This window comes from Ascaphus truei, chromosome 16 (assembly GCF_040206685.1).
Source record: "Ascaphus truei isolate aAscTru1 chromosome 16, aAscTru1.hap1, whole genome shotgun sequence".
Taxonomy (NCBI): Eukaryota; Metazoa; Chordata; class Amphibia; order Anura; family Ascaphidae; genus Ascaphus; species Ascaphus truei.
The window spans coordinates 50445646-50473146 of NC_134498.1; the positions used below are offsets into that span (position 1 = coordinate 50445646).

Consider the following 27501-nt stretch of genomic DNA (forward strand, 5'->3'; position numbering starts at 1 on the left):
GGGGCACCCCCTGTACTTCCACTTTCATTTTCCACCTGCTTCCTGAAACTAGGACCCTTCACACCAATTATTCAGAGAGTTTACTGACCGACGAGGGCTTCCCGTTTCTGCGCTTTGTAAGACAGCGGCGGGAGGACGTCCTCTGTGTCGGACTCTGCTTCGTCTTCTTCTTCTTCAGACGCCCACTGCGCGGCCAGAGAGTTACCGAGCTGGCGAGACCAGTATTCACGCCGGAGCCATTCCATTACACAGTCCCAACCTGGGCAGGGCACAAACAGGCTTACTACCATGGAAAAAAATCCGTAACATCAAATTACAGTGTTCAAATAATTAAACCATTCACATCCCCACAGGAGGAACAAATGTCACCAACACCGCACAGCATCTCTTGTACTCATATCTGGAGAATGTAAAAATCTGACGCACACCAATACATTATATAAATCTATTTCCATACACGTGTGTACGTGCGCATAAATATATATGTGCATGTATATGTATGTGCGCGCACGTATATACACACACCCACTCACGCTTCGTAATGTCTACATTAAGATCTGTGCTGCTTCTCACAAAATACAATAAAGTATTAATCAAAACAAATAAAGAAACATTTCCACATTGATTTCACACCTTGTGATGATGACAAAGCCCTGGGAGCACTCACCTTTCCGACACATGCTCAGTTTGGGAAGTTTCCCATGTGTGATCTCATGCCGAAGCGTGACGATCCAGTCTGGAATATTTAACTGGAACCACAAGACAAAATGTAGGGAGGGAAAAAATACAGCGCAGAACGTGTGAGGTTTGTACAGAGACTAGTAACCGCCATATCTACAGAAAGAGATACATAAAATGGCTCCACTCACACCACTGCGCACAGATCATTATCACCTACAGTCAGTTTAAAAAAAGGTCACTAATGTAAAAGAAATGTACCCAAAATAACCATCACAAATTCTATTCCATAATTCAGAAGTCTACCAATTAAATTGCAACTATTTAACTCTGTCACCTAATTAGCTAGTTCATTTATGTTTTTTACTGTTCCGTACAAGTCATCTAAAAACAAAATGTTTTTTCTGCCCCCTCACTATCAGATAGGTTTCCAGTTAGATGCCTTTCCGTATTACAGAACATTGTACAATGGCTGGCTCCTTCACTGACTACAGGGTTAACATTTAACGAGAGGGGGTCACAATGCAAACTCACCTCAACAGCCAGGCGTCTCAGAGGGATAGCCACCGTTTTCTGTTTCCGCTCAGTGATTAAATTTATAAACCTGCAAGAGTGGAATCGCACGTTAAAAAGAGCTAATTTTACAAAGAAAAGGGCTTTTAGGTTGAGATCTGTTCCAGTGAAGCAGACCAATCACGGTCACCATCAGATAATAAACTCTAGTTTCACAGAGCAACACTGAAGGGTTACTGTAGTGCCCATTTTTTGTTTCAATAAACGCAGCATTTTTTTACATTGATGGCAATGCAATTATCCAAGGTCCCGCAATATGGCCGCCTATTTCAAAAGAAGTGCGGTTGCTATAGCAACCCATGGAAGGTGAATACATTCAAAATCTCAAAAGCATGAAGAGGAGAACAAATGCAGCAAATATTCAATACTACACAACTGATTAAAAAAAAACATTTTATTTTCAATCTTGATTTAAAAGTCCAAGAGTAACAACTTTGGTAATAAAAACTCTGATTTTTATCATATTACTATAGTCAGAATTATTTATATACACGACACCAACATATACAGTAGACAGAACATGTATAGCTGTAACACAGAATCAAAATGACCCAACGGTAACATATGCAGAGATTTTAAGTTGAAAGGGTGAAGGTGAAGCCTTGAACACCCGAGAAGCGCACTTCCCTTTAACACTTTCGCTGCCAGCCACTGTGCGATATGGCAGCAAAGTGTTAACTCTGTAGAATTTGCCTGGAACCAGCATCCCTATAGGATAATGGCGAAGCTTTGAGCACTGGTCGCCTTGACAAAAGTTGCACATCGCGACCAAAACATCAGATCCAAGACTGTGTGCTCATCTTCATTACACTATATACTGTTGGGCTGTTCAGGGAGGTCCTGTTTGAGCACCGGCAAAACCTGATCTGCTCTCAGTTTTTATGAGCAGTGCTTGGGGAACCTTTACTTCTGCCACTCACCGCACTAGGGTCAGCCCATACAGCAGGACAAGCTCCTCAGCCCCCACGCCACCGCTCATGTCCAGGCTTTTGCAGCGCACCAGATCTGCGGTGCAGTCCACAGCCAGGGGCATGCTGTTCCCATACCTGCAGAGAGACAGACAGGCAGAGAATCAGCCAGCGGGTATACAGACAGGAGACCCGGTTAGAGACACAGCAGGAACCAGGCTGTCTCCCACCCCTACCACAAACAATGTACACACTGCCATCCAACTGACCCCCCCTAAACACAGACACATTGTTCCCCCAAATGCACAAGGGTAGCTGCCTGCACCCAGTGTATACAGAACGCCCCCCCCCCCCCCCCATATCACTTTGCCTGTCTTCTGATGTACAGACCACTGTATGCCGCCCCTAATGCCTATAGAGCCCCTGCATGACCCCTCATCCTTATACAGGGTAACCTGTCTGCCCACATAGGAGCCCAGCCCACCTCGGTCCGGTATATAGGGCCTGTGCATTCCCACCCCATCTCAGGTGTCACCTCATACCCCTCCCACCTCACCTGCTCTTCCACGCGGAGATCCGGTTCAGCGCATAGCGCTGCAGCTCGCAGTCCCGGCTGTATAGATATTCCAGCACCTGCTCCCATTCCGCCTTACCGATCCAGGCCACGACCTGCCGCCGCAATCCCGCCGCCGCCGCCGCCATCTCCCAGCAACCGGGCAGCTCAGCGGCAGCCGCTTCCGCCAATCACAGACCGGCTGCTCCACATTTCCGCCAATCACCGCGCAGCGCGCGCACACTACGTGCCGCCCCGTTTATAAACAGTGGAGCCATGCGAAAACGTGACCGACTGGGAACAAGGGATCGGGAATTTAGGTTCCTAGGTGAGTTATAAAAGGAACCAGGGACACACGGGGTTACCCTATAATACGGACACAGTGTTACCCTATAATATGCACGGGTTACCCTATAATACGGACACACGGGGTTACCCTATAATACGGACGCACGGGTTACCCTATAATACAGAATCATGGGTTACCCTATAATACAGAATCAGGGGTTATAATAAGGACACACGGGGTTACCCTATAATACGGACGCACGGGTTACCCTATAATACGGACGCACGGGTACCCTATCGAACAGAATCACGGGTTACCCTATGGTACAGACGCACGGGTTTCCCTATAATATGCACGGGTTACCCTATAGTACAGACGCACGGATACCCTATAATACAGAATGACGGGTTACCCTATAATGCGGACACAGGGGTTACCCTATAATGCGGACGCACGGGTTACCCTATAATACAGAAACATGGGTATCCTACAATAGACGCACGGGTTACCCTATAGTACAGACGCACGGGTTACCCTATAGTACAGAAACATGGGTATCCTACAATAGACGCACGGGTTACCCTATAATACAGAAACATGGGTATCCTACAATAGACGCACGGGTTACCCTATAATACAGACGCACGGGTTACCCTATGGTACAGACGCACGGGTTACCCTATGGTACAGACGCACAGGTATCCTATAACCCAGACCCCTTTAACCAGTTCTTCAAAGGGGTTGGATCACAAAACATTTAGGCGTAGAGGGGCCACAAGCTTCTTATAATGTCATTTTAGATGCACTTAAAGACGTGACAATGATTATATTCTACATGTTACCCTCATTCAGAACATGTGCTCCATACTGTATATATTTCCATTACCTGACCGTACACGTGAGTTTTAGTGTAAGAAACGTCACTTTCCTGCTAATTTCCCACTAGTCGCTTGGGCAGCTGAGAGCCCGAGGGCCACATCAAATCTCTTCCCGGCCCCCAGGCAGAAAGCCCGAGGGCCACATCAAATCTTTTCCCGGCCCCCAGGCGGAGAGCCCTCCTATAACCACAAAAAAGGGAGTGCTACAGTGTAACACTGCTGTGGGATGCAATCAATTCCTGGTAATGATACGAAGGCCAAGAGAGGGCATCGTTACAGCATGTTTTCTATGTGCTGTACAAAGCCGTATAGCACTATATGCAGTGACTGTGAGGACCCTATTCTCTGACAGCCATAACTACTTAATACTAGTACTGCGGGTACAGAACTACTTAATACTAGTACTGCGGGTACAGAACTACTTAATACTAGTACTGCGGGTACAAAACGACTTAATACTAGTACTGCGGGTACAGAACTACTTAATACTAGTACTGCGGGTACAGAACTACGTAATACTAGTACTGCTGGTACAGAACTACTTAATACTAGTACTGCTGGTACAGAACTACTTAATACTAGTACTGCGGGTACAGAACTACTTAATACTAGTACTGCGGGTACAGAACTACTTAATACTAGTACTGCGGGTACAGAACTACTTAATACTAGTACTGCGGGTACAGAACTACTTAATACTAGTACTGCGGGTACAGAAATACTTAATACTAGTACTGCGGGTACAGAACTACTTAATACTCGTACTGCTGGTACAGAACTACTTAATATTAGTACTGCTGGTACAGAACTATGTAATACTAGTACTGCGGGTACAGAACTACTTAATACTAGTACTGCGGGTACAGAACTACTTAATACTCGTACTGCGGGTACAGAATTACTTAATACTCGTACTGTGGGTACAGAACTACTTAATACTAGTACTGCGGGTACAGAACTACTTAATACTAGTACTGCTGGTACAGAACTATGTAATACTAGTACTGCGGGTACAGAACTACTTAATACTAGTACTGCGGGTACAGAACTACTTAATACTAGTACTGCGGTTACAGAACTACTTAATACTAGTACTGCGGGTACAGAACTACTTAATACTAGTACTGCGGGTACAGAACTACTTAATACTAGTACTGCGGGTACAGAACTACTTAATACTAGTACTGCGGGTACAGAACTACTTAATACTAGTACTGCGGGTACAGAACTACTTAATACTAGTACTGCTGGTACAGAACTACTTAATACTAGTACTGCGGGTACAAAACGACTTAATACTAGTACTGCGGGTACAAAACAAAATACTAGTACTGCGGGTACAGAACTACTTAATACTAGTTCTGCGGGTACAAAACGACTTAATACTAGTACTGCGGGTACAGAACTACTTAATACTAGTACTACGGGTACAAAACGACTTAATACTAGTACTGCGGGTACAAGACGACTTAATACTAGTACTGCGGGTACAAAACTACTTAATACTAGTACTGCGGGTGCAGAACTACTTAATACTAGTACTGCGGGTACAAAACGACTTAATACTAGTACTGCTGGTACAGAACTACTTAATACTAGTACTACGGGTACAAAACGACTTAATATTGGTACTGCGGGTACAAGACGACTTAATACTAGTACTGTGGGTACAAAACAACTTAATACTAGTACCGCGGGTACAAAACGACTTAATACTAGTTCTGCTGGTACAGAACTACTTAATACTAGTACTGCGGGTACAAAACGACTTAATACTAGTACTGCTGGTACAGAACTACTTAATACTAGTACTGCGGGTACAAAACGACTTAATACTAGTACTGCTGGTACAGAACTACTTAATACTAGTACTGCGGGTACAAAACGACTTAATACTAGTACTGCGGGTACAAAACAACTTAATACTAGTTCTGCTGGTACAGAACTACTTAATACTAGTACTGCGGGTACAGAACTACTTAATACTAGTACTGCGGGTACAGAACTACTTAATACTAGTACTGCGGGTACAGAACTACTTAATACTAGTACTGCGGGTACAGAACTACTTAATACTAGTACTGCGGGTAGTACCATCTCAGGCAGTTACATTGTTAGCTCTTTGAGTTAAGCTTTCATTCTCTCCCTATGCTGCTCTATGTGCTGATATTTCTGTTCTCTCGTCTGTTTCTCAGTATACCTGCCTTTCCGTTATATAATTAAGCTGTTCGCAGGGGCACTCCCTCCACGTTCCCCCCTGTCCCCCTCCTCACCCCGCCCCCCTCCCCCATCTTCCCCCTTCCTCTCCCCCCTCCCTCTCCCCCCTCTCCCCCCTCTTCCCCCTTCCTCTCCCCCCTCTCTCCCCCCTCCCTCTCCCCCCTCTCCTCCTCTTCCCCCCCCTCTCCTCCTCTTCCCCCCCCCCCTCTCCTCCTCTCCTCCCCCTCTCCGGAAGACGAGTGGCCTTGTGGGAAAGTCTCTGAAGTGGGATGACCAGACTTGGGATCAGTGCTGGCTCGGCTGTGACCTTGGGCAAATCACTTCAGCTCCCTGTGCCTCACCCAATCATCAGTTGGTAGCCACATCGATCCCTTATTTCATATGGGAATAACATAGGTATCATGATAGAGTGTAAGCTCTGTGGGGGAGAGATTCACTGTTTCAATACATGTTCTGTATGTTTCTCATTATCTATTCAACTAAATTCTGATTGTTCTTGAGGGCCTGGCTCCCCACCCAAAATAAGGAGCCCTGCCCTCCCCCCCCCCCCCCCCCGTGACGTGCAGAGCACTGTGGGTAAGCTGCTAGTGTGGTTACAGCTGGCAGTTTGCGAGGAGAGCCGAGCCATATTATAAACCCCTTACTGCTGGCTTTCTCCCCGTGGGGTTTTACTTTGTGTTACAAACCAGCGTTGTGATATAAACCAATCAAAATACTTCAGCACTGTGTGGGGGGACATCACTTCACCCCAATAGATGCAGCATGCAGACCCTATACAGAAATCCCTCTATTTGGCTTAAAGCAGAAATTCCCCTTGAAATCAACAAAATCGTTCCGTACATTGCTTGGTCCCCACAGAAGAAATCTGATACATTTCGATTTGCTGATAAACTCGTTTTTATTTATTTTTTAAAGATGGCGTCACCCACAGGAAGCTGTGATGTCATCTCGCGATCGCGTTGTGATTTCCTATTGGCTGCTGGAGCAGAGCTGGAACTGATGGCTGAATTGTGTGAGACGTAACACTACATATCTTGCCAACCTGGGGGTCCTTCGAGAGAAATCTGATTCCGCCCTTGGATCAAATAATGAGATATATATATACACACACACTATATATATATATATATATATATATATATATATATATATATATATATATATATTTGTGTGTGTGTGTGTGTGTGTATATATTTATTTATATGCAAAAAAGAAGTCCCCAAAGGACCACTCGGGATGACAAAAAAATAGCAATTTATTAAACACATGTATAGCCAATGGCTGGTCCAGACTATCTTTCTGTCTTCCTGCCACGTAAGTTCTGATAGCTGCAGACAGTGACAGGCTATCCTGTGGGTTTAGCCCCCCTCATGCTGCCTTTCTGAGTGACAGGGGTGGAGGTGAACTGAGTCTGTGTACAGCCAATCATGGTGCAGACTCTGTGCCCTCCCCCTTTGTGCCTTAGGGATGAAGTGTTCCAAATTATATTCAGTCAAGGTCTCCCCCTCCTGGGGTTGAGATGTGGAGTTGAGCTCTTCCCCTCCTGGTGTAGACACCTGCAGCCCAAGATCTGGGCAGAGGACAAGGCCTCAAAACTGCAAAAGGTCAGGCACCATGCAGAAGCCTGGGACCTATCCTGGCAAACCCATGCACACGCTGTAATACCAACTGCATTGGCTGCACAAATAAAGAATCCTTTTTATATACTCCTGTCTAAGTAACAGTCTATTGGGTAGGAGTATGAGAGATATCTGTCGTGGTGGGGACGGTCTCCAGGAACCCTTTTGCGACTGGACGTGCTGATGACACCAAGATAAGAACATGAGGATCACCAAAAGCCTGTCCTGTTTCCTCATACCATCGCGGACGCTCACCTCTCCATGACGTCTGTTGGCGCCAAATTCAAGTATGTTGAGGGCGTCCACAGGGATGCGGTGTGACGTAGACGCACGCTGTCAAGACCCAGCTGATCCGAACAGTCGCGTCCACCATCAGCTGCTCACAGAGTAGGCACAGGGATTCCGTCCGCCAATCTCAAGCTGACAGGCATCACAGCGCATGAGCAGATCTCCCAACAACATTTCCATTCACCTAGCTCTGGACTCTTTTCAGCAGCTGATGGTAGACGCAACTGTTCGGATCAGCTGGATCTTGACAGCCTGCGTCTACGTCACGACACATCCCTTTGGAAGCCCTCAACATACTTGAATTTGGCGCCAACAGACGTCATCAAAAATCCCTTTAAATCGGACTGCTGTTCTTCAGCGCATATCACTCCTGGAAGAAGCCCTCGGGCGAAACGTGCGTTGAGTGGGAGTGTTGTGCCGGGACCCCGTCTCCAGATACCTGTATGCACATATCTGCGTATTATACTCTATGGACTTCAGACCTCTACAATGATTTCGATGGGCTGTGCCTTTTATCATCATCATCATCATCATCATGCCTTCATCGTCAACAAGGACTTCTTTTGCTTCTGTGGCTGAGAATCCATGTTTATTTATACCTGGCACTCGCTATTGGGAAGCCTTATGGGACATTATATTTGCAGATAGCGCATACACATTTTTTCTGTCCTGGACTTTTTCTGTACTCTGGGCTTCTGCCCTCTGGATGAGTAGTTTCTGTGGATTTAGTATACCATTCTATCTACTTCATGGCAGCAGTCTGTCTATAGAGCTTATTATCAATATTCATACAGCCTACGCTGACTTCACTACTACTTATGACATAATGACTGACATTTATCATTTATAGGATGTCTTACGCAGTTTATTTATCCTTATATGTGATTTTCTGCTTTATAAAGGTCATTTTGAGATGCATGTGCATTGTGGTATGTCACTCACTGTACCTATGTGCCCGCCCGTGTAATAATCATTACGTTGTTACATTATTATATATGGGCACTCACCTGTTCTATTAGTTATGACTGGGCGGTCGTGATCATACAGTGAGCATGTGCTCGCGGTGTCACCTCTGTTCTCTGCATTTGATATTGTCCTTATATTCGGCACAGCTATTATCCTTGTCCGTTGAGAATACTTGGGGTCCTGTGTGTGCTATTTTTGGTCTTTTTTATGTGTTTAATAAATTGTTATTTTTTGGTCATCCCAAGTGCTCCTTTGGGGACTTTTTTTTTTGTCCCAGGAGCACCACCAGACGACGTTATTTGCAGTATATTGTTGGGGTTTTTGGGCACCATTGACTTTACGGTATGATTGTGGTAACTTCTGTTTGGTGTGTGTGTGTGTGTGTGTGTGTGTATAGCCATGCAGCCCCTGTCTACTAGTTTCTCTGCCTAACACGTAAGTCCTGGTACGAGCGCAGGCAGTGTTAGGGTTAAAGCTGCCCTTGCTGTAGTAAGCAGCTCCCTTGAGTGACAGGAGGGGTGGCTTAGGGCCTGGGTAGTGCCCATACAGGGCTGAGACCTGGAGCCCCTCCCCTGGTAACAAAAAGGGTCTGCAGTTCCAAATTTAGTCTGTTCTGTGTGTGGAGTCAGGGCTCTGGTTCACCTTCCTTCCCCCCTCAGGGGAGTGGGAGCAGCTACCCCATACTCCACCAGGGAGTGTGGGAGACGAGGATAGGCCTATGGGGCCTCAAGCTCTGGGGGTTGAGTCCAGGGACCAAAAGAAGAGCAGGCTGCGAGGTGACACTCCGCTGGGTTATTTAGGGTCCAGTGGGGGATGATCTCTTGCTGAAGAAAGGAAGGGTACTGATGGATGCTGGTCACTGTTTGGTATGCTGTTGCTGTCCCTAAAGAATAAAGAACCAGTTACTGGTTTATTCTCCTGCCTGAGGCTGCAGTTCTTCAGGGAGAGGGGGGAGAGTGTTTTCCACAGGGGACTGCAACTATCTGCGATAGGCCCTGTGGGAATGGAGGCGCTGAAACACCAAGAGAAAAGAACGATCCCAGCACCTAAAGCCTGTCCTGTCTATCCCCACTACCACCGGCAGATGCTCAGGGCCTTCTGCGAGCCTAACAGGTAGCACCAACACCAGGTAACAGCAGTGACTCTCCCTTAGGGAGGGGGAACGTGTTACACATACAAGAAAGAATATAGGTGCGCAAAAAGATCAATTTAGGACGATAGAAATAATGTCCCAAAGTGCTGCCGCAGTGTCTTAGGTTTCACACAAAGACAAACTCAAATACAGGAAATGGACAGGCATAGGACGCAGCACTGTGGACAAACAGTGGGGGGTGGTCACTGTGAATACAAACTCAAAAAAGTCCCAGATAGGATGTGAGTGTAAAGTCCCCACTCGAAATAATCCTGTAAATCGGGGGTGTGCAAACTTCCCGCGCTGCGTCCCCCCTGCCTGCTCCTCTCACGATCGCGCCCCCCCCCTTACCTTCAATGGGCCGCCAAATGACGCTGCAGGGTCATGTGACGTCACGTCTCCATGGTAATGGGTGTCATTTGATGCCGCGTTGCCATGGAGATGCGTGGACAAGAACTGGTAAGTAAATTTACGGAGGCCTCGCGCGCCCCCCAATAAAGTCTCGGCCCCCCCAGTTTGCACACCGCTGCTGTAAATGATAAAGGAAGCATTCTGGTGAAGTACTGTGAGATGAGGTTTGCGATGCAAAAGACAAATGGCTACTTACAAGGTGCGGGTGTTTGCCAGCACAGGGGCAATCGGAAGGGAAATGCCGGGGTCTCCCTCTCCTCCGGTGCGTCCGTGATCCGCTCGACGCCAGTGGATGGATCACGCGATGTTTGCTTGTCCCCGCTGCAGTGACGTCAGAGGATAGCGGGAAAGTCCGTCAGCTCCAGCTGATCAAGCTAACCAGACCCCACAAAAATAGTCCTCCAGATTGAGGACCACGCTGAGGCAGGTAGTATGTACCGAGGCACTACAGGGGTTACCTTCTGGCATAAAGTACAATATCCCAAGGGCAGTATAAAGGACTCTGGGGCAACCCTTAAGGTTGGAGGAAAGGAGATTTCTTTACAGTAAGGGCAGTTACAGTGTGGGATTCATTACCCATGGAGACTGTGATGGCAGATACAATATATATCTTCACCAAACTGCTGGACATCTTATAGAAAGGAAAGGTATTTAGGGATATACTAAATAAGCATGGCCAGCCTTCAATTTGGCGCAGCCCCAGGCGGCATGCCGGCAGTGGGGCCCTGTCCACCTACAGCGCCATGACATCACGGCGGAATAGCCCCCCGAAGGCGCGAGGCTCAAGGCAACCGCCTTGCCCGAAGGCCGGATTTGCAATAAGTAAACATGGGAAGGATGCTGATCCAGGGAGTAATCTGATTGCCAATTCTTGGAGTCAGGAAGGAATTTATTTTTCCCCTTATGAGATATCATTGGAAAATGTGTCACTGAGGGGTTTTTGTTTGCTTCCTCTGGGGCAAAATACTGAAGATACTGTAAATACAAATATAGGCTAAGTATCTGTGGTCTAAATTTAGCATTGGTTGAACTTCATGGACGCACGTCTTATCAACCTCATCTACTATGTAACTATATAAATCTTTCAATAATCTCTCCTGCTGAGTACAGTCTGGAAAAGGATAGAAAATAAAAAGCAAATGCAATTTCTAAAAATAAATATAATATTTATATATATATTAGGCACACACACAAAGTATGGAGAGGTATGCTGGGTATTACCCGAAGGAACGCATTAGAAAACAAACAAAGGTCTGTGACATCACACAGGAAAATAAATTAAAATGGCAGCTGGCCAGGCATATCGCAAGAAGGAATGGCCATCGTTGGACAAAGTTGGAACTCAAGTGTATTCCAAGAGGGATTAAAAAAGCAAGACGACGACCAACAGACGGGAGGATGGAGTCAGACAACGTGTTTGAGCGACGTGGAGAAGAGAGACTGTAACCACAGGACCTGGGAGATCATTGGGGAGGCTTCATCCAGCAGTGGGGAGACACGGGCTGGGGAGGATGGGATGAGGGAATGTGGGAGCGATGTGGAGAAGAGAGGCTGTAACCGCAGGACCTGGGGGATCACTGGGGAGGCTTCATCCAGCAGTGGGGAGACACGAGCTAGAGGGGATGGGATGAGGGAATGTGTGGGAGCGACGTGGAGAAGAGAGGCTGTAACCGCAAGACCTGGGAGATCACTGGGGAGGCTTCATCCAGCAGCGGGGAGACACGGGCTGGGGAGGATGGGATGAGGGAATGTGGGAGCGATGTGGAGAATTGGCCGTAACCGCAGGACCTGGGAGATTACTGGGGGGGGGGGGGGCTTCATCCAGCAGTGGGGAGACACGAGCTGGAGAGGATGGGATGAGGGAATGTGTGGGTGCGACATGGAGAAGAGGCTGTAACCGCAAGACTTGGGAGATCACAGGGGAGGCTTCATCCAGCAGTGGGGAGACACGGGCTGGAGAGGATGAGATGAGGGAATGTGTGGGTGTGACGTGGAGAAGGGAGGCTGTAACCGCAGGACCTGGGAGATCACTGGGGAGGCTTCATCCAGCAGTGGGGAGACACGGGCTGGGGAGGATGGGATGAGGGAATGAGTGGGAGCGACGTGGAGAAGAGAGGCTGTAACCGCAGGACCTGGGAGATCACTGGGGAGGCTTCATCCAGCAGTGGGGAGACACGAGCTGGAGGGGATGGGATGAGGGAATGTGTGGGAGTGACGTGGAGAAGAGAGGCTGTAACCGCAGGACCTGGGAGATCACTGGGGAGGCTTCATCCAGCAGTGGGGAGACACGGGCTAGGGAGGATGGGATGAGGGAATGTGGGAGCGATGTGGAGAATTGGCCGTAATCGCAGGACCTGGGAGATTACTGGGGGGGGGGGGGCTTCATCCAGCAGTGGGGAGACACGAGCTGGAGAGGATGGGATGAGGGAATGTGTGGGTGCGACATGGAGAAGAGGCTGTAACCGCAAGACTTGGGAGATCACAGGGGAGGCTTCATCCAGCAGTGGGGAGACACGGGCTGGAGAGGATGAGATGAGGGAATGTGTGGGTGTGACGTGGAGAAGGGAGGCTGTAACCGCAGGACCTGGGAGATCACTGGGGAGGCTTCATCCAGCAGTGGGGAGACACGGGCTGGGGAGGATGGGATGAGGGAATGTGTGGGTGTGACGTGGAGAAGGGAGGCTGTAACCACATGTGACCCCTCAGTGCGCTTGAAAATCAATTTCCCTGTCTCCCCAAGCACAGAGCTTTGCTAAGCGTAGATGCACGAGCGCACGCCGTGTGTGGCCGTACTTATTGGGAATCACTGAAGTGATCGTGCCAAGCGCGCTCAGCGGCAGCGTGGACGCAGCCTTATAAAGAAATGGTTTCAGTATGTCACTATCCATCATGTCCCTTTAATTTGTCCTGCTGTCACTGTCTCATGATCTTCTGTAAGACTCTAAGGAACGGTACCTACTTCCACCACTTATGTCACACCGCCCCAGGGATAAAAGTGAGCACAACCTGTGAAATGCCGCCATATCATTTTGGTAAAGCCTCCCACCGCTGGAGCCCAGTTAGGAGGGCGATGTACACCAGACTTTAATGTGCAGATATTTCCGGAGCATCGCTCACTGGGTCGGTGCCTGCCAACAACTGGAGCTATTCTGATCTTTAGACCCCTTCACTGCCAGACCGGCATGCAATGCAATGCGTGAGATTTTAGGCGTTGCCCTGATGTTGCGTAAAGTTGGGGTGTACCAGGACTATTTTTGTCTGGGAATGAAGTTCCAGTACCTCTTGCTTTCGTTCAGCACCTACAGTATGTAACGTGTTGTTATCATAACTCTGTGCCCAGGACATGCCTGAAAATGAGAGGTAACGCTCACAGTATTACTTCCTGGTATTTTTTTAATAAGTAAATGCAATGCCATTCGTTGCAGTTTAACATGGACCACTGTAAGATTATGCCTGCCGCATTACACAACTTTTCAGCACAGCCTTGTTATAGAAGTGCAGAGCTAGTAACCCTGTTCACAGACATGTTTCGACGTTTTGGGTCTAGTCAGTGTGAGGTTGGTTACTGACACAAAAATAGGAGCGCATGGAAAAGAGGGCCAGAAAAGCAGAATTAGTGCACAATTCTTTATAGTAAAAAACACACTAAATGACACAATAAAAATAATAATAATGCAATGAAAATGCGAGACACTACATACGGGGCGATCTAATAGATCAAAGAAATGACCAGTATCATTTAGTGTGTTTTTTTACTATAAAGAATTGTGCGCTAATTCCGGTTTCTGGCTCTCTTTTCCATGCGCTCCTATTTGTGTGTTTGTTATGTGCTGAGTGTGCCCCGCTGATCCCGGGAGATTAGCAGCTGCAGGGGAGACTGGAGTAGCCGTGGGAGAGCTACTGGAGGGACAGCGCGCTCAAATACACCCCCCGGTTTTACTCAATACAGGCATACCCCGCATTAGCGTACGCAATGGGACCGGAGCATGTATGTAAAGCGAAAATGTACTTAAAGTGAAGCACTACCTTTTCCCACTTATCGATGCATGTACTGTACTGCAATCGTCATATAAGTGCATAACTGATGTAAATAACGCATGTGTAACAGGCTCTATAGTCTCCCCGCTTGCGCACAGCTTCGGTACAGGTAGGGAGCCGGTATTGCTGTTCAGGACGTGCTGACAGGCGCATGCGTGAGCTGCCGTTTGTCTATTGAGCGAGATGTACTTACTCGCGAGTGTACTTAAAGTGAGTGTCCTTAAAACGGGGTATGCCTGTACTGGGGTTGGTTACTGACCTTGCAATGTGGAGCCGGTACGTGGGAATAACCAGACATTAAAGGAATTGTGGTGACAAGAATCTCCACTGTACAGTGCGCAGCAAATGAGAATACCCCTTGTGGTGCGTTTGTGTTATTTATCTGCTACGCTGAGGAGCGCCTTTAGAGCTGCCATCCCGGCCTCTTCATGTGATCCGATTCCTAGCTGAACGGTGCTCTGGGGACCCGTGGTATCCGGACCTGTGGTGTCCCATCCCCTCACCGGGGAAGTTACCAGGGTTTCTTCCTGGTATTTAAATAGCCGTCCAATAGGAAGCCGCAAACTATGACGTCGTTGTTTCCTATTGGCCTGCAGGATGTGGGAGAATTGACGACCATTTTGTTTCCCCTTGAGGGAGAAGAAATACTGGTAATTTCACTGGTAACTATGTGGGGAACCAGAGGCTCCCTGGAGCAAGAAATGGCGCAGTTTAGTTCCGGCTGACCCCTGGGTCAAATCATTAAGAAAAAGACGAATAGCCAGCGCGGCCTTAAGTCCTTGAGTCCCGCATCGCTACGCGGCGCTACAGCAGGAAACAAACACATTTATTTTCCTGCCCTGCAAAGTCCAGGTCCTGCCAAGTACAGGAAAGCCTCAGAAACGCAGCAGCTCGCTGCGCCCGAGACTCCGGGGCCTCCATATAGGGCCTGAAATCCCCTAATAACGAGAGGGCGGGAGAGGAGCCGTGTCCGACGGCCTCCTTCAGGGCGACTGCGCCTCCTGGAAGCCGGATCACTGATGTCAGCTCACTATTTGGGCTACAATAACAGGAAATCCTGGAGTGTTTACTCTGGCCGGGCCGCCTGTGATGGGACGTTCTCTTTCTCCTCCATTTCCTTGTTTTGCCTGTTTCCTCTGATTAAATACCCCCGGCTGGGACTCTGAAGGAGGAAGATACTACTGATAATATGAATAATAATTACGGAGAAGAGTGAGGAAAGGCGCTCCCTGTGAGCTGGACGTGGCCACGTGGCTGCAATCTCTCCCCATAGAGCTGGTATAAGAGCGTTTAAACCAGCAAGTGCCTCCCCTCCTGCCCCTGCCATCCCTCCTGCCCCTCACCCCCCCCAAACAAATGGATATAATTTCATAGTTTTTGATCCTGGCAGCCACTGTAGTGTTAACAAGAGGGAATTAACGAGCTGATATACAATAACATGTACAAAGGACTGCGAAAAACCCCGGGACACTGCAGCGCTAAAAAGAAAGGAGACTTTATTGTATTCTGCTCTAAGCAGAAAAAAATTATTGGATGTCATCTCGGGCTGGTGATGTGACACGGTGACACGGTTATGCCGGGCTGGTGATGTGACACGGTGACACGGTTATCCCGGGCTGGTGATGTGACACGGTGACACGGTTATCCCGGGCTGGTGATATGACACGGTGACACGGTTATCCCAGGCTGGTGATATGACACGGTGACACGGTTATCCCGTGATGGTGATATGATGCAGTGACATGGTGACATGGTTATCCCAGGCTGGTGATATGACACGGTGACACGGTTATCCCGTGATGGTGATATGATGCAGTGACATGGTGACATGGTTATCCCAGGCTGGTGATATGACACGGTGACACGGTTATGCAGGGCTGGTGATATGACACGGTGACACGGTTATCTCAGGCTGGTGATGTGACACGGTTATCCCAGGCTGGTGATATGACACAGTGACACGGTTATCCCAGGCTGGTGATATGACACGGTGACACGGTTATCCCGTGATGGTGATATGATGCAGTGACATGGTGACATGGTTATCCCAGGCTGGTGATATGACACGGTGACACGGTTATGCAGGGCTGGTGATATGACACGGTGACACGGTTATCTCAGGCTGGTGATGTGACACGGTTATCCCAGGCTGGTGATGTCACACAGTGAAACGGTTATCCCGGGCTGGTGATATGACGCGGTGACACAGTTATCCCAGGTTGGTGATATGACACGGTGACACGGTTATCCCAGGCTGGTGATGTGACACGGTTATCCCAGGCTGGTGATGTGACACAGTGACACGGTTATCCCGGGCTGGTGATATGATGCGGTGACACGGTTATCCCGGGCTGGTGATATGACGCAGTGACACGGTTATCCCGTGATGGTGATATGACGCGGTGACACGGTTATCCCGGGATGGTGATATGACGCAGTGACACGGTTATCCCGGGCTGGTGATATGACACGGTGACACGGTTATCCCGGGCTGGTGATATGACACGGTGACACGGTTATCCCGGGATGGTGATATGACGCGGTGATACGGTTATCTCAGGATGGTGATATGACGCGGTGACACGGTTATCTCAGGATGGTGATATGACGCAGTGACACGGTTATCCCGTGATGGTGATATGACGTGGTGACACGGTTATCCCGGGATGGTGATATGACGCAGTGACACGGTTATCCCGTGATGGTGATATGACGCGGTGACACGGTTATCCCGGGATGGTGATATGATGCGGTGACACGGTTATCCCAGGCTGGTGATATGACGCGGTGACACGGTTATCCCGTGATGGTGATGTGAAGCAGTGACACGGTTATCCCGTGATGGTGATGTGACGCAGTGACATGGTGACATGGTTATCCCAGGTTGGTGACACTGTTATCCCGGGCTGGGAATGTGACCCGGTGACTCGGTTATCCCTGGCTGGGAGTGTGACACAGTGACACTATTATCCCAGAGAGGTGATGTGACGTGGTGACACGGTTATCCCAGGCTGGTGATATGACACAGTGACACGGTTATCCCAGGCTGGGAATGTGACACAGTGACACCGTAATCCCAGGCTGGGAATGTGACACGGTGACACCATTATCGCAGGCTGGCGATGTGACCCGGTGAGACGGTTATCCCAGGCTGGGAATGTGACACGGTGACACCATTATCCCAGGCTGGTGATGTGACCCGGTGAGACGGTTATCCCAGGCTGGTGATATGACACAGTGACACGGTTATCCCAGGCTGGTGATATGACACAGTGACACTGTTATCCCGGGCTGGGAATGTGACACGGTGACACCGTTATCCCTGGCTGATGATGTGACACGGTGACACCGTTATACCTGGCAGGTGATGTGACACAGTGACATGGTTATACCGGGCTGGTGAGGTGACGCTGTGACATGGTTATCCCAGACAGGTGATGTGACACGGTTATCCTGGGCTGGGGATGTGACAAAGGTGACACAGTTATCCTAGAGTTGCAAAGTGACATGGTGACACCGTTATCCCAGGCTGTGATGTGACACGGTTATTCCAGGCTGGGGATGTGACACTGGGTGCAGCGCCCCGGGCTGGGGATGTGACACTGGGTGCAGCGCCCCGGGCTGGGGATGTGACACTGGGTGCAGCGCCCCCCCCTGGAGATGTGACACTGGGTGCAGCGCCCCGGGCTGGGGATGTGACACTGGGTGCAGCGCCCCGGGCTGGGGATGTGACACTGGGTGCAGCGCTCCGGGCTGGGGATGTGACACTGGGTGCAGCGCCCCCTGGGGATGTGACACTGGGTGCAGCGCCCCGGGCTGGGGATGTGACACTGGGTGCAGCGCCCCCTGGGGATGTGACACTGGGTGCAGCGCCCCGGGCTGGGGATGTGACACTGGGTGCAGCGCCCCGGGCTGGGGATGTGACACTGGGTGCAGCGCCCCGGGCTGGGGATGTGACACTGGGTGCAGCGCCCCGGGCTGGGGATGTGACACTGGGTGCAGCGCCCCCCCCCTGGAGATGTGACACTGGGTGCAGCGCCCCGGGCTGGGGATGTGACACTGGGTGCAGCGCCCCGGGCTGGGGATGTGACACTGGGTGCAGCGCCCCGGGCTGGTGATGTGACACTGGGTGCAGTGCCCCGGGCTGGGGATGTGACACTGGGTGCAGCACCCCGGGCTGGGGATGTGACACTGGGTGCAGCGCCCCGGGCTGGGGATGTGACACTGGGTGCAGCGCCCCCTGGTGATGTGACACTGGGTGCAGCGCCCCGGGCTGGGGATGTGACACTGGGTGCAGCGCCCCGGGCTGGGGATGTGACACTGGGTGCAGCGCCCAGGGCTGGGGATGTGACACTGGGTGCAGCGCCCCGGGCTGGGGATGTGACACTGGGTGCAGCGCCCCGGGCTGGGGATGTGACACCGGGTGCAGCGCCCCGGGCTGGGGATGTGACACTGGGTGCAGCGCCCCCTGGTGATGTGACACTGGGTGCAGAGCCCCGGGCTGGGGATGTGACACTGGGTGCAGCGCCCCCTGGTGATGTGACACTGGGTGCAGCGCCCCGGGCTGGGGATGTGACACTGGGTGCAGCGCCCCCTGGTGATGTGACACTGGGTGCAGCGCCCCGGGCTGGGGATGTGACACTGGGTGCAGCGCCCCCTGGGGATGTGACACTGGGTGCAGCGCCCCGGGCTGGGGATGTGACACTGGGTGCAGCGCCCCGGGCTGGGGATGTGACACTGGGTGCAGCGCCCCGGGCAGGGGATGTGACACTGGGTGCAGCGCCCCGGGCTGGGGATGTGACACTGGGTGCAGCGCCCCGGGCTGGGGATGTGACACTGGGTGCAGCGCCCCGGGCTGGGGATGTGACACTGGGTGCAGCGCCCCGGGCTGGGGATGTGACACTGGGTGCAGTGCCCCGGGCTGGGGATGTGACACTGGGTGCAGCGCCCCGGGCTGGGGATGTGACACTGGGTGCAGCGCCCCGGGCTGGGGATGTGACACCGGGTGCAGCGCCCCGGGCTGGGGATGTGACACTGGGTGCAGCGCCCCCTGGTGATGTGACACTGGGTGCAGAGCCCCGGGCTGGGGATGTGACACTGGGTGCAGCGCCCCGGGCTGGGGATGTGACACTGGGTGCAGCGCCCCGGGCTGGGGATGTGACACTGGGTGCAGCGCCCCGGGCTGGGGATGTGACACTGGGTGCAGCGCCCCGGGCTGGGGTTGTGACACTGGGTGCAGCGCCCCGGGCTGGGGATGTGACACTGGGGTCAGCACCCTTGTCCCTCTGACAGGTTTCCGGTTGTGGACACAGAGATTGTGTCAGTGGGACACAGAAAGGAAGGGGTATCCCCGCACGCAGAGACCTGTCACTGTCAGCGTCACTTTGGGGTCTGTATAAAGGCGAAGGTGGGTCAGGATTACTGCTGTGTAAAAGGAGTGAATTATGTTGATTTTAATGGGACTTTTTGTCTTTGATTCATACGGTATAAATATCTTGCCGCAGAAACGCGCCGCACAGACCCTCCCAATGCCAATGTGAGCACAAGAAAAAAGGTGCAAGCTAACCCATCAACCCCCCTGTGCTCCAAATAGAGACTTATAGAAGTGTAAGAAAGAAGACGGGGCACACAAGTAGTTAAAATCATATGTTTACTGCAGGGGGGCTCAACTCCAGTCCTCAACCCCCCCCCCCCCAAAAAAAAAAACAGGTCAGGTTTTCAAGATATCCCAGCTTCAGCACAGGTGATTGAGCCACCTGTGCTGAAGCAGGGACTGATGGAGCCACCTGTGCTTTAGCAGGGATATCAAAAACCTGACCTGTTGGTGGCCCTTGAGGACTGGAGTTGGCGCCCTGCAGTAAATCATAGCATTTTTTGCATAACTTCTCGCGGGCCTACATTAGAGGCTGAAGCATGATTGACAGTATTAGAGGGTACAGGGCACCCCTACATTGTATTAGAGGGTACAGGGCACCCCTACATTGTATTAGAGGGTGCAGGGCACCCCACTTTCCTGCTTACAAACCTTAAAAACTCCCTTTTTTCTGTGAACTGAAAAGTGATATATTTAGAAACATACTTGTTACCTTTCTATTTTGAGAGCACAGATCTTGTATAAATCTTTCTAAGATCAGCAACAAAGAAAGTCGCACAGCGCGAGAATTTCTTCCCATCGGACACAGTAAAACAGGGATTTTTACAGTGCTAACTCATTGAAATGTTGGGTTTAAAAAACCCAAAAAACAACAACAAGCAATGAAGCGGAGTTTCGTGCGTTAATCTCCTGCCCTCCCCCGGTGTATGCGCTACATTCCCTCGCAGATTATAGAAAGGTCAGATATGAGGTCGTACAGGGACCCCACTGGGACAAGGGCAAAACTATATATATATATACACATATATATATATATATATATATATATATATATATATATATATAAATATATATATATATATATATATACATATATATATATATTATAATTAAAGCTACAAAAATAGAACACAGGAGCATTGCTCTGGGATTTATAATAAAGGAAAAAATATATATATTTATATATAATACCAGCACGGTGCTTTGCTCTTGAACAGGGGTAGCCAACTCTAAGGACCACCAACAGGTGAGGCTTTCGAGATCCCTGCTTCAGCACAGGTGGCTCAATCACTGATTGAGCCAGCTGTGCTGAAGCAAGGACTGATTGAGCCCCCTGTGCTGAGCGGGGTTATCCCTGAAACCTGTCCTGTTGGTGGGTCTTGAGGACTGGAGTAAGCCGCCCCAGCTCTAGGTGAAACATTTTTAACAGCATGGCACCCGCCATTCACCAAACCTCCTGCACTGGCTCATTTGGTTCTAAATGGTACATATCAGACACGGGGAGTTCCAACACTGAGAGCGCCCGTCATTAATTAGTAAAACTGGGAACACCGGCTTTCTTTCGGATAATAAAAATGGCCGACCTTTCCTCTGATCGAAAGTAATGGTTTAGTCGCCTTATAGTTAACCCTTGCTGTACTGCAGAGACGTCAATGTGTATTATGTGAGTTAGGAATATTATTAAGCTACTTTGCTTCAAAGTCATTTTCTCCAAATATTTTTGGAGATATGTTGTCGTTTTTGGGGCCAGATTTACTAAACGATGTTGTGCAATTTAATAGAGTGGGAAATAGGGTGTAGACATCACAGCACCTAGAATCAGCGGCTGCATCTCTGTGTATACCAGCTGACTGCGCACATGAGAATTCACATGCCCGTTCTGATCACACACAGCTCCCGACACGTCGGAATTACCATTTTATTGCATGTTGGCGTTGGAGAGAGTTCTGGGCTGCTCCCAAAATCCGTTGGGATTAAGCAACTTCACCTAAAATCTGCCTTTTCTTGTAAAATATAACAGTGTGAGTCATTTTTCCCACTGTCCAGAAACCTATTAAAGCTGCAGTTCAGGCAATATCCTGCATGTGTGTTTTTTTTAATAAATCAGTTCTGTAGTAAGAAAAAATACTTTTAGTATTTTCTGGTTTAAAAAAAAACAACAACTTTGAAAGACCAATTTTCTTGTATTCTATTTTAACAAGCATGCTTGTTCCTATAGCAACGATTTACATTCCCCATATTTAAAGATGTCGCCAAACTTTGCCGATCAATAGACGGAGAACGAATTGACCGGCAGCTATGCAGTTTTTTAGGTAAGTAGAGAATGCCCACATGAAACTATTAAAGTTAAAAAAAAAACTAAAAAAAATGGAGCCTGAACTGCAGCTTTAATATGATAAGACTCTGTGCCAGCGCTGAGTCTTTGGGCCTCGCCATGATTTTAAAGGTGCAGCTGCTTCAAACAAAAAGAAGATTTGGGAAAGATCCAGAAATGGATAAATCACACTTTTTTCCCTTACATATTTAGCACTGGCTTTTCCTTAAATTATTTTCCTGGGGGGGAAAGGGCAGACATTTGTTTCTATTTGTGAGACGTGCAGCATAAAAAGAAAGGTAAGATTCACCGTACACCAGGGGTGGCCAATGTCAGTTCTCAAGGGCCACCAACAGCTCAGGTTTTAAGGATATCCCTGCTTCAGCACAGGTGACTCAATCAGTGGCTCAGTCTTTGACTACATCACCTGTGCTGAAGCTGGCATATCCATAAAACCTGGCCTGTTGGTGGCCTTTGAGGACTGGAGTTGGCCGCTCCTGCCGTACACAATGCAAACAGATTTAACCTCTTCGATGCCAGTCACCCAAAACACATTGCTTTGGGAAGGGTTAAGTGACACTCACAGGAGTGCACTTTGTGAGATACAGTATCAGACACTTCTGAAGGTCAAATGGGTCAAACCACGGCCACCGACACCTCTGGCATTGAAGAGGTTAATTTGCCAGGACCGGCGGATTATTCGCCCCTTCTATGTTGAGGAGAGTTCGCCGCACATTGTTCCAGGCAGATAAAAGGTCTGTGAATTTAACCCTTCTGCTGCCAGACTGTGTCACGTCTGGGATCTCCAAATGGATCCCTTTAGCCTGTCAGGGGAACTCCCCCATGCCCCTTACTGAGGAAGTCTCTCCCACATTGCAGTTTCAGGCTGGGATCCCCAAATGTCCAAGTGACCTGGTCTGTCCATAGCAATGTGGATTGTCTTTTGTTTGACTCAATGGGAAGTGATTTCACTCACTGGAATGCCGTTTCTTTCATTGAATTGGCACCACTGATTGTAAAGCTGTCTCATTTGGAGTGAGTGTGACTCATTGGAAGGCTGTCTCATTTGGAGTGTGACTCATTGGAAGGCTGTCTCATTTGGAGGGTGACTCATTGGAAGACTGTCTCATTTGGTGTGAGTGTGACTAGGCTGTCTCATTTGGAGTGAGTGTGACTCTTTGGAAGGCTGTTCCGTTTGGAGTGATTCTCACATCATTGTAATTGAGTACTGTTTCAATAGTGTTAAGTGAATACTTTGCTTTACTTGATAGAGTACCTTTTAGGGTGAGTCTCACTCACCAAGTAGCCTTCTTAATGATATGGAGCACATCACACTTACTGGAAGGTTGTTATATATAGATAGATCGATCGATCGATAGATGCCTCACTCAGTGGAGACAGTCTCAGTCATTTGGGGAAAGTATTACTCATTAGAGATGATGATGAGTCTCAATGATGGGGCATGGGCTGAGTCTCACTCATTGGGAGTGCCATCTACTGTGAATCCCATTCATTATTAGACAGCCTCACTTGAATTGAGTCTTTATTTGAAGACAGCATCACTCCCTTGGATTGAGTCATCATTAGAACATCACTCACTTGGATTGAGCCTGCTTCATTAGAATCCAGCCTCACTCACTTATATTGAGTGTTTAGTAGAACACAGCCTCACTCACTTGGATTGAGACTTCATTAGAAGATAGCCTCACTCACTTGGATTGAGCCTGCTTCATTAGAATCCAGCCTCACTCACTTGGATTGAGTCTCCATTAGAAGACAGCCTCACTCACTTGGACTGAGTCTCCATTAGAAGACAGCCTCACTCACTTGGATTGAGCCTGCTTCATTAGAAGGATTGAGTCTTCATTAGAAAACAGCCTCACTCACTTGGATTGAGTCTCCATTAGAAGACAGTCTCACTAACTTGGATTGAGCCTTCATTAGAAGACATCCTCACTCACTTGGATTGAGTGTTCAGTAGTACACAGCCTCACTCACTTGGATTGAGTGTGCAGTAGAACACAGCATCACTCACTTGGATTGAGTGTGCAGTAGAACACAGCCTCACTCACTTGCATTGTGCCTGCTTCAGTAGAACACAGCCTCACTCACTTGCATTGAGCCTGCTTCAGTAGAACACAGCCTCACTCACTTGCATTGAGCCTGCTTCAGTAGAACACAGCCTCACTCACTTGCATTGAGCCTGCTTCAGTAGAACACAGCCTCACTCACTTGCATTGTGCCTGCTTCAGTAGAACACAGCCTCACTCACTTGCATTGAGCCTGCTTCAGTAGAACACAGCCTCACTCACTTGCATTGAGCCTGCTTCAGTAGAACACAGCCTCACTCACTTGCATTGAGCCTGCTTCAGTAGAACACAGCCTCACTCACTTGCATTGAGCCTGCTTCAGTAGAACACAGCCTCACTCACTTGCATTGAGCCTGCTTCAGTAGAACACAGCCTCACTCACTTGCATTGAGCCTGCTTCAGTAGAACACAGCCTCACTCACTTGCATTGAGCCTGCTTCAGTAGAACACAGCCTCACTCACTTGCATTGAGCCTGCTTCAGTAGAACACAGCCTCACTCACTTGCATTGAGCCTGCTTCAGTAGAACACAGCCTCACTCACTTGCATTGAGCCTGCTTCAGTAGAACACAGCCTCACTCACTTGCATTGAGCCTGCTTCAGTAGAACACAGCCTCACTCACTTTGATGTCTGGCCCCGGAGCTGGCTGTGGATACACTGTGATAAGTTTGGGCTGCTTGTTACTTTGTCTCCCCCCCTGGGCTCCCTCTCTGAGCCTCATTGCTGCAGGAGGGGAAGGGGAGGGGGTAGTGAGCAGTGACACGGGAGGAGTCAGGGAGCCCACTCTGCCATGTCTTCATTTCCCTGGGTGTGGCTACTGCACAGACCTTAGTGTTCCGTTAGTAAGGGATCCCACAGACTGGCACCCAGGGACACAGAGACCCCCAAATAACCTGTCCTCCCACCTCCCCGCCCGGGACCTGCCTGGGCAGAGAAGCTGACATTAACCAGGGAACATTTACAGACAACTTGTAACCAGCGAGGATGCCCAAAACTGTGAGTAACCTCTCCCACTCCCCCCAAAACTTCCCCATCCTGCCCCCTGCCCCCAGTGTGGCTTGGCCCAGGACAGGCAGAGAGGCACAGTCTGTGTGTCTGTTACACTCCTGGGCTATAACCAGCCCCAATATTCACTTTGTGACTGTCGTGGCTCAGAGAGACCACCCAGTTTGTGTATAGGGGATCCCCAATAGTCATTGAAACCCTATGAATATTACGCTTGTCCCTCCCAGGACTGAACGGATTGAAGGTTCAATTTTCTTTTTGAAGTTGCATTTTGCGAAATATATATATATATCTTTTTTTTTTTAATGGTTTACTGCAGCGGTGTCCAACTTTATTTGTTTTTTTTTTGGTGAAGCAACCCTATGTGAAATTGTAAGGAACCCCAACCCGCTCTAATACTGTGCCTGAGATCAGATACATTGTAAGGAACCCCAACCCTGTCTAATACTGTGCCTGAGATCAGATACATTGTAAGGAACCCCAACCCTCTCCAATACTGTGCCTGAGATCAGAGGCATTGTAAGGAACCCCAACCCTCTCTAATAGCGCGTCTGAGATCAGATACATTGTAAATTCTTCTGTATTTGGTACAATTGTCAAATGACCTGAAAATTGCGTGGAACCCTTTAGGGGTGCCCGGGGAACCCCAGCTGAAAAAACACTGGTCTTCTGTGATTCTTTTCTCTCTCCCAACTTTGCTGCCGTCTCCTGGAAATACCGGTTGGTATTAGGTTGGGATAATATGGCAGCCACTTCCTTTTTGCCGCCTTTTGCTGAATACCATTTCTGTGCGTTTGGGGTTTATTTAAACTCTTCTCTTTTTGGAGGGATTTCACGTTTAACCCCGTCACTGCCAGTGGGGCCTTGCTTGGCGGTGTATTTGAGGGGTTAGTGAGACTTGGTTCCGCCCCAATGTCTGGTGCGAGACGGGGCGCGAACGTTGAGCGGAGTGAAGTGATGTTGGGGGTTAGCTGGTGGGGGGCACGTTATTCCGGGGTCGGGAAGCATTGCGCTCAGTTTTGAACTTATTTTGTTGGATAGTTCCGAGTGACTTCGGCGACGCGAGCGGCAAAATGCCCAAAATGCACAAAACGTTGTTTTTAAATCGGTATAAAGTGTGGAAACGCCCAATATCTGTAATATTCCCACGTAAAGGGAGCTTTGCGTTGTTGTGACGTCCGCGCGGGAGCGAGGCGGGGTGTAAAATGCGGGAAACATTGAATGTTTCCAATCCCCATGTAATAATTGTCATGTGTTAATGTACTAACGAGGGACATGTTTTAACTAGTTCAGTGCTGGGTAACTGTTGAACTGCTTTGTGCTAATAAACGATTAGGTGACCTCAAATATATATCTCTCCCCCCACCCCCCCCTGGGAAATGAATCTCAGAATAAGGCAAAAATAGCCGGGACCTCCGGCCTGTGACTTCTCTGGGGGGGGAATGTCGGCCATTTTTAAAGTGACGGAAAGCCGGTGAGTTTAGACAGTCAGGAAAGGATAGAATACCTGCAGAAAGCATTAGATGGATGTATGCGTGCACAGGCTGTGTATGGTGAGGCCCTTCTGGTAGTGGAAGGGTTAACCCGTTGATGCTGGGAGAGCAGAGTGTGAGTCTCCTGACTCCTCTCGGGGAGAGATGTCAGTGTCTCCCCTCGTAGTGTTCCATTTCCCATCAGCAACTGTGCCGTGTTAACCCTTTGCTGCCTGCAGAGAATGTGAGGCGTTATGACCCTGCCAGCATATGGCAGATGTGTCGTTCCTCCCCCCTCCCCCTCTCCCCCCCTCCCCCAACTTCCACTTCTCGCTGTCAATCCCCCCCCCCCAACTTCCACTTCTCGCTGTCAATCCCCCCCCCCAACTTCCACTTCTCGCTGTCAATCCCCCCCCCAACTTCCACTTCTCGCTGTCAATCCCCCCCCCAACTTCCACTTCTCGCTGTCAATCCCCCCCCCCAACTTCCACTTCTCGCTGTCAATCCCCCCCCCCAACTTCCACTTCTCGCTGTCAATCCCCCCCCAACTTCCACTTCTCGCTGTCAATCCCCCCCCTCCAACTTCCACTTCTCGCTGTCAACCCCCCCCCCAACTTCCACTTCTCGCTGTGTCACTCCCCCCTCCCCAACTTCCACTTCTCGCTGTGTCACTCCCCCCCCCCCCCCAACTTCAAC

The 27501-nt window shown here is 49.4% G+C and overlaps 2 protein-coding genes across 3 annotated transcripts in view; one reads left to right on the top strand and one right to left on the bottom strand.

Moving 5' to 3' along the window:
• LAS1L (LAS1 like ribosome biogenesis factor) overlaps positions 1-2925 on the bottom strand; it is a 33552-nt gene extending 30627 nt beyond the window's left edge. For both annotated transcript variants that reach the window (XR_012788444.1, XM_075573555.1), the window contains exons 1-5: positions 2716-2925; positions 2172-2297; positions 1213-1282; positions 668-749; positions 89-259 (exon numbers count right to left, since the gene is read on the bottom strand). Coding sequence is in view for 1 of the 2 variants with exons in the window: in XM_075573555.1 (XP_075429670.1) it covers positions 89-259; positions 668-749; positions 1213-1282; positions 2172-2297; positions 2716-2861 (595 nt within the window). In the remaining variant the exon portion in view is untranslated. The remainder of the gene's footprint in view (positions 1-88; positions 260-667; positions 750-1212; positions 1283-2171; positions 2298-2715) is intronic.
• Positions 2926-25117: 22192 nt separating this feature from the next.
• Positions 25118-27501, top strand: part of MSN (moesin) — a 53622-nt gene continuing 51238 nt past the window's right edge. The window contains exon 1 of the mRNA XM_075573557.1: positions 25118-25324. Within this exon, the coding sequence (XP_075429672.1) occupies positions 25313-25324 (12 nt within the window). The 5' untranslated portion in view covers positions 25118-25312. The remainder of the gene's footprint in view (positions 25325-27501) is intronic.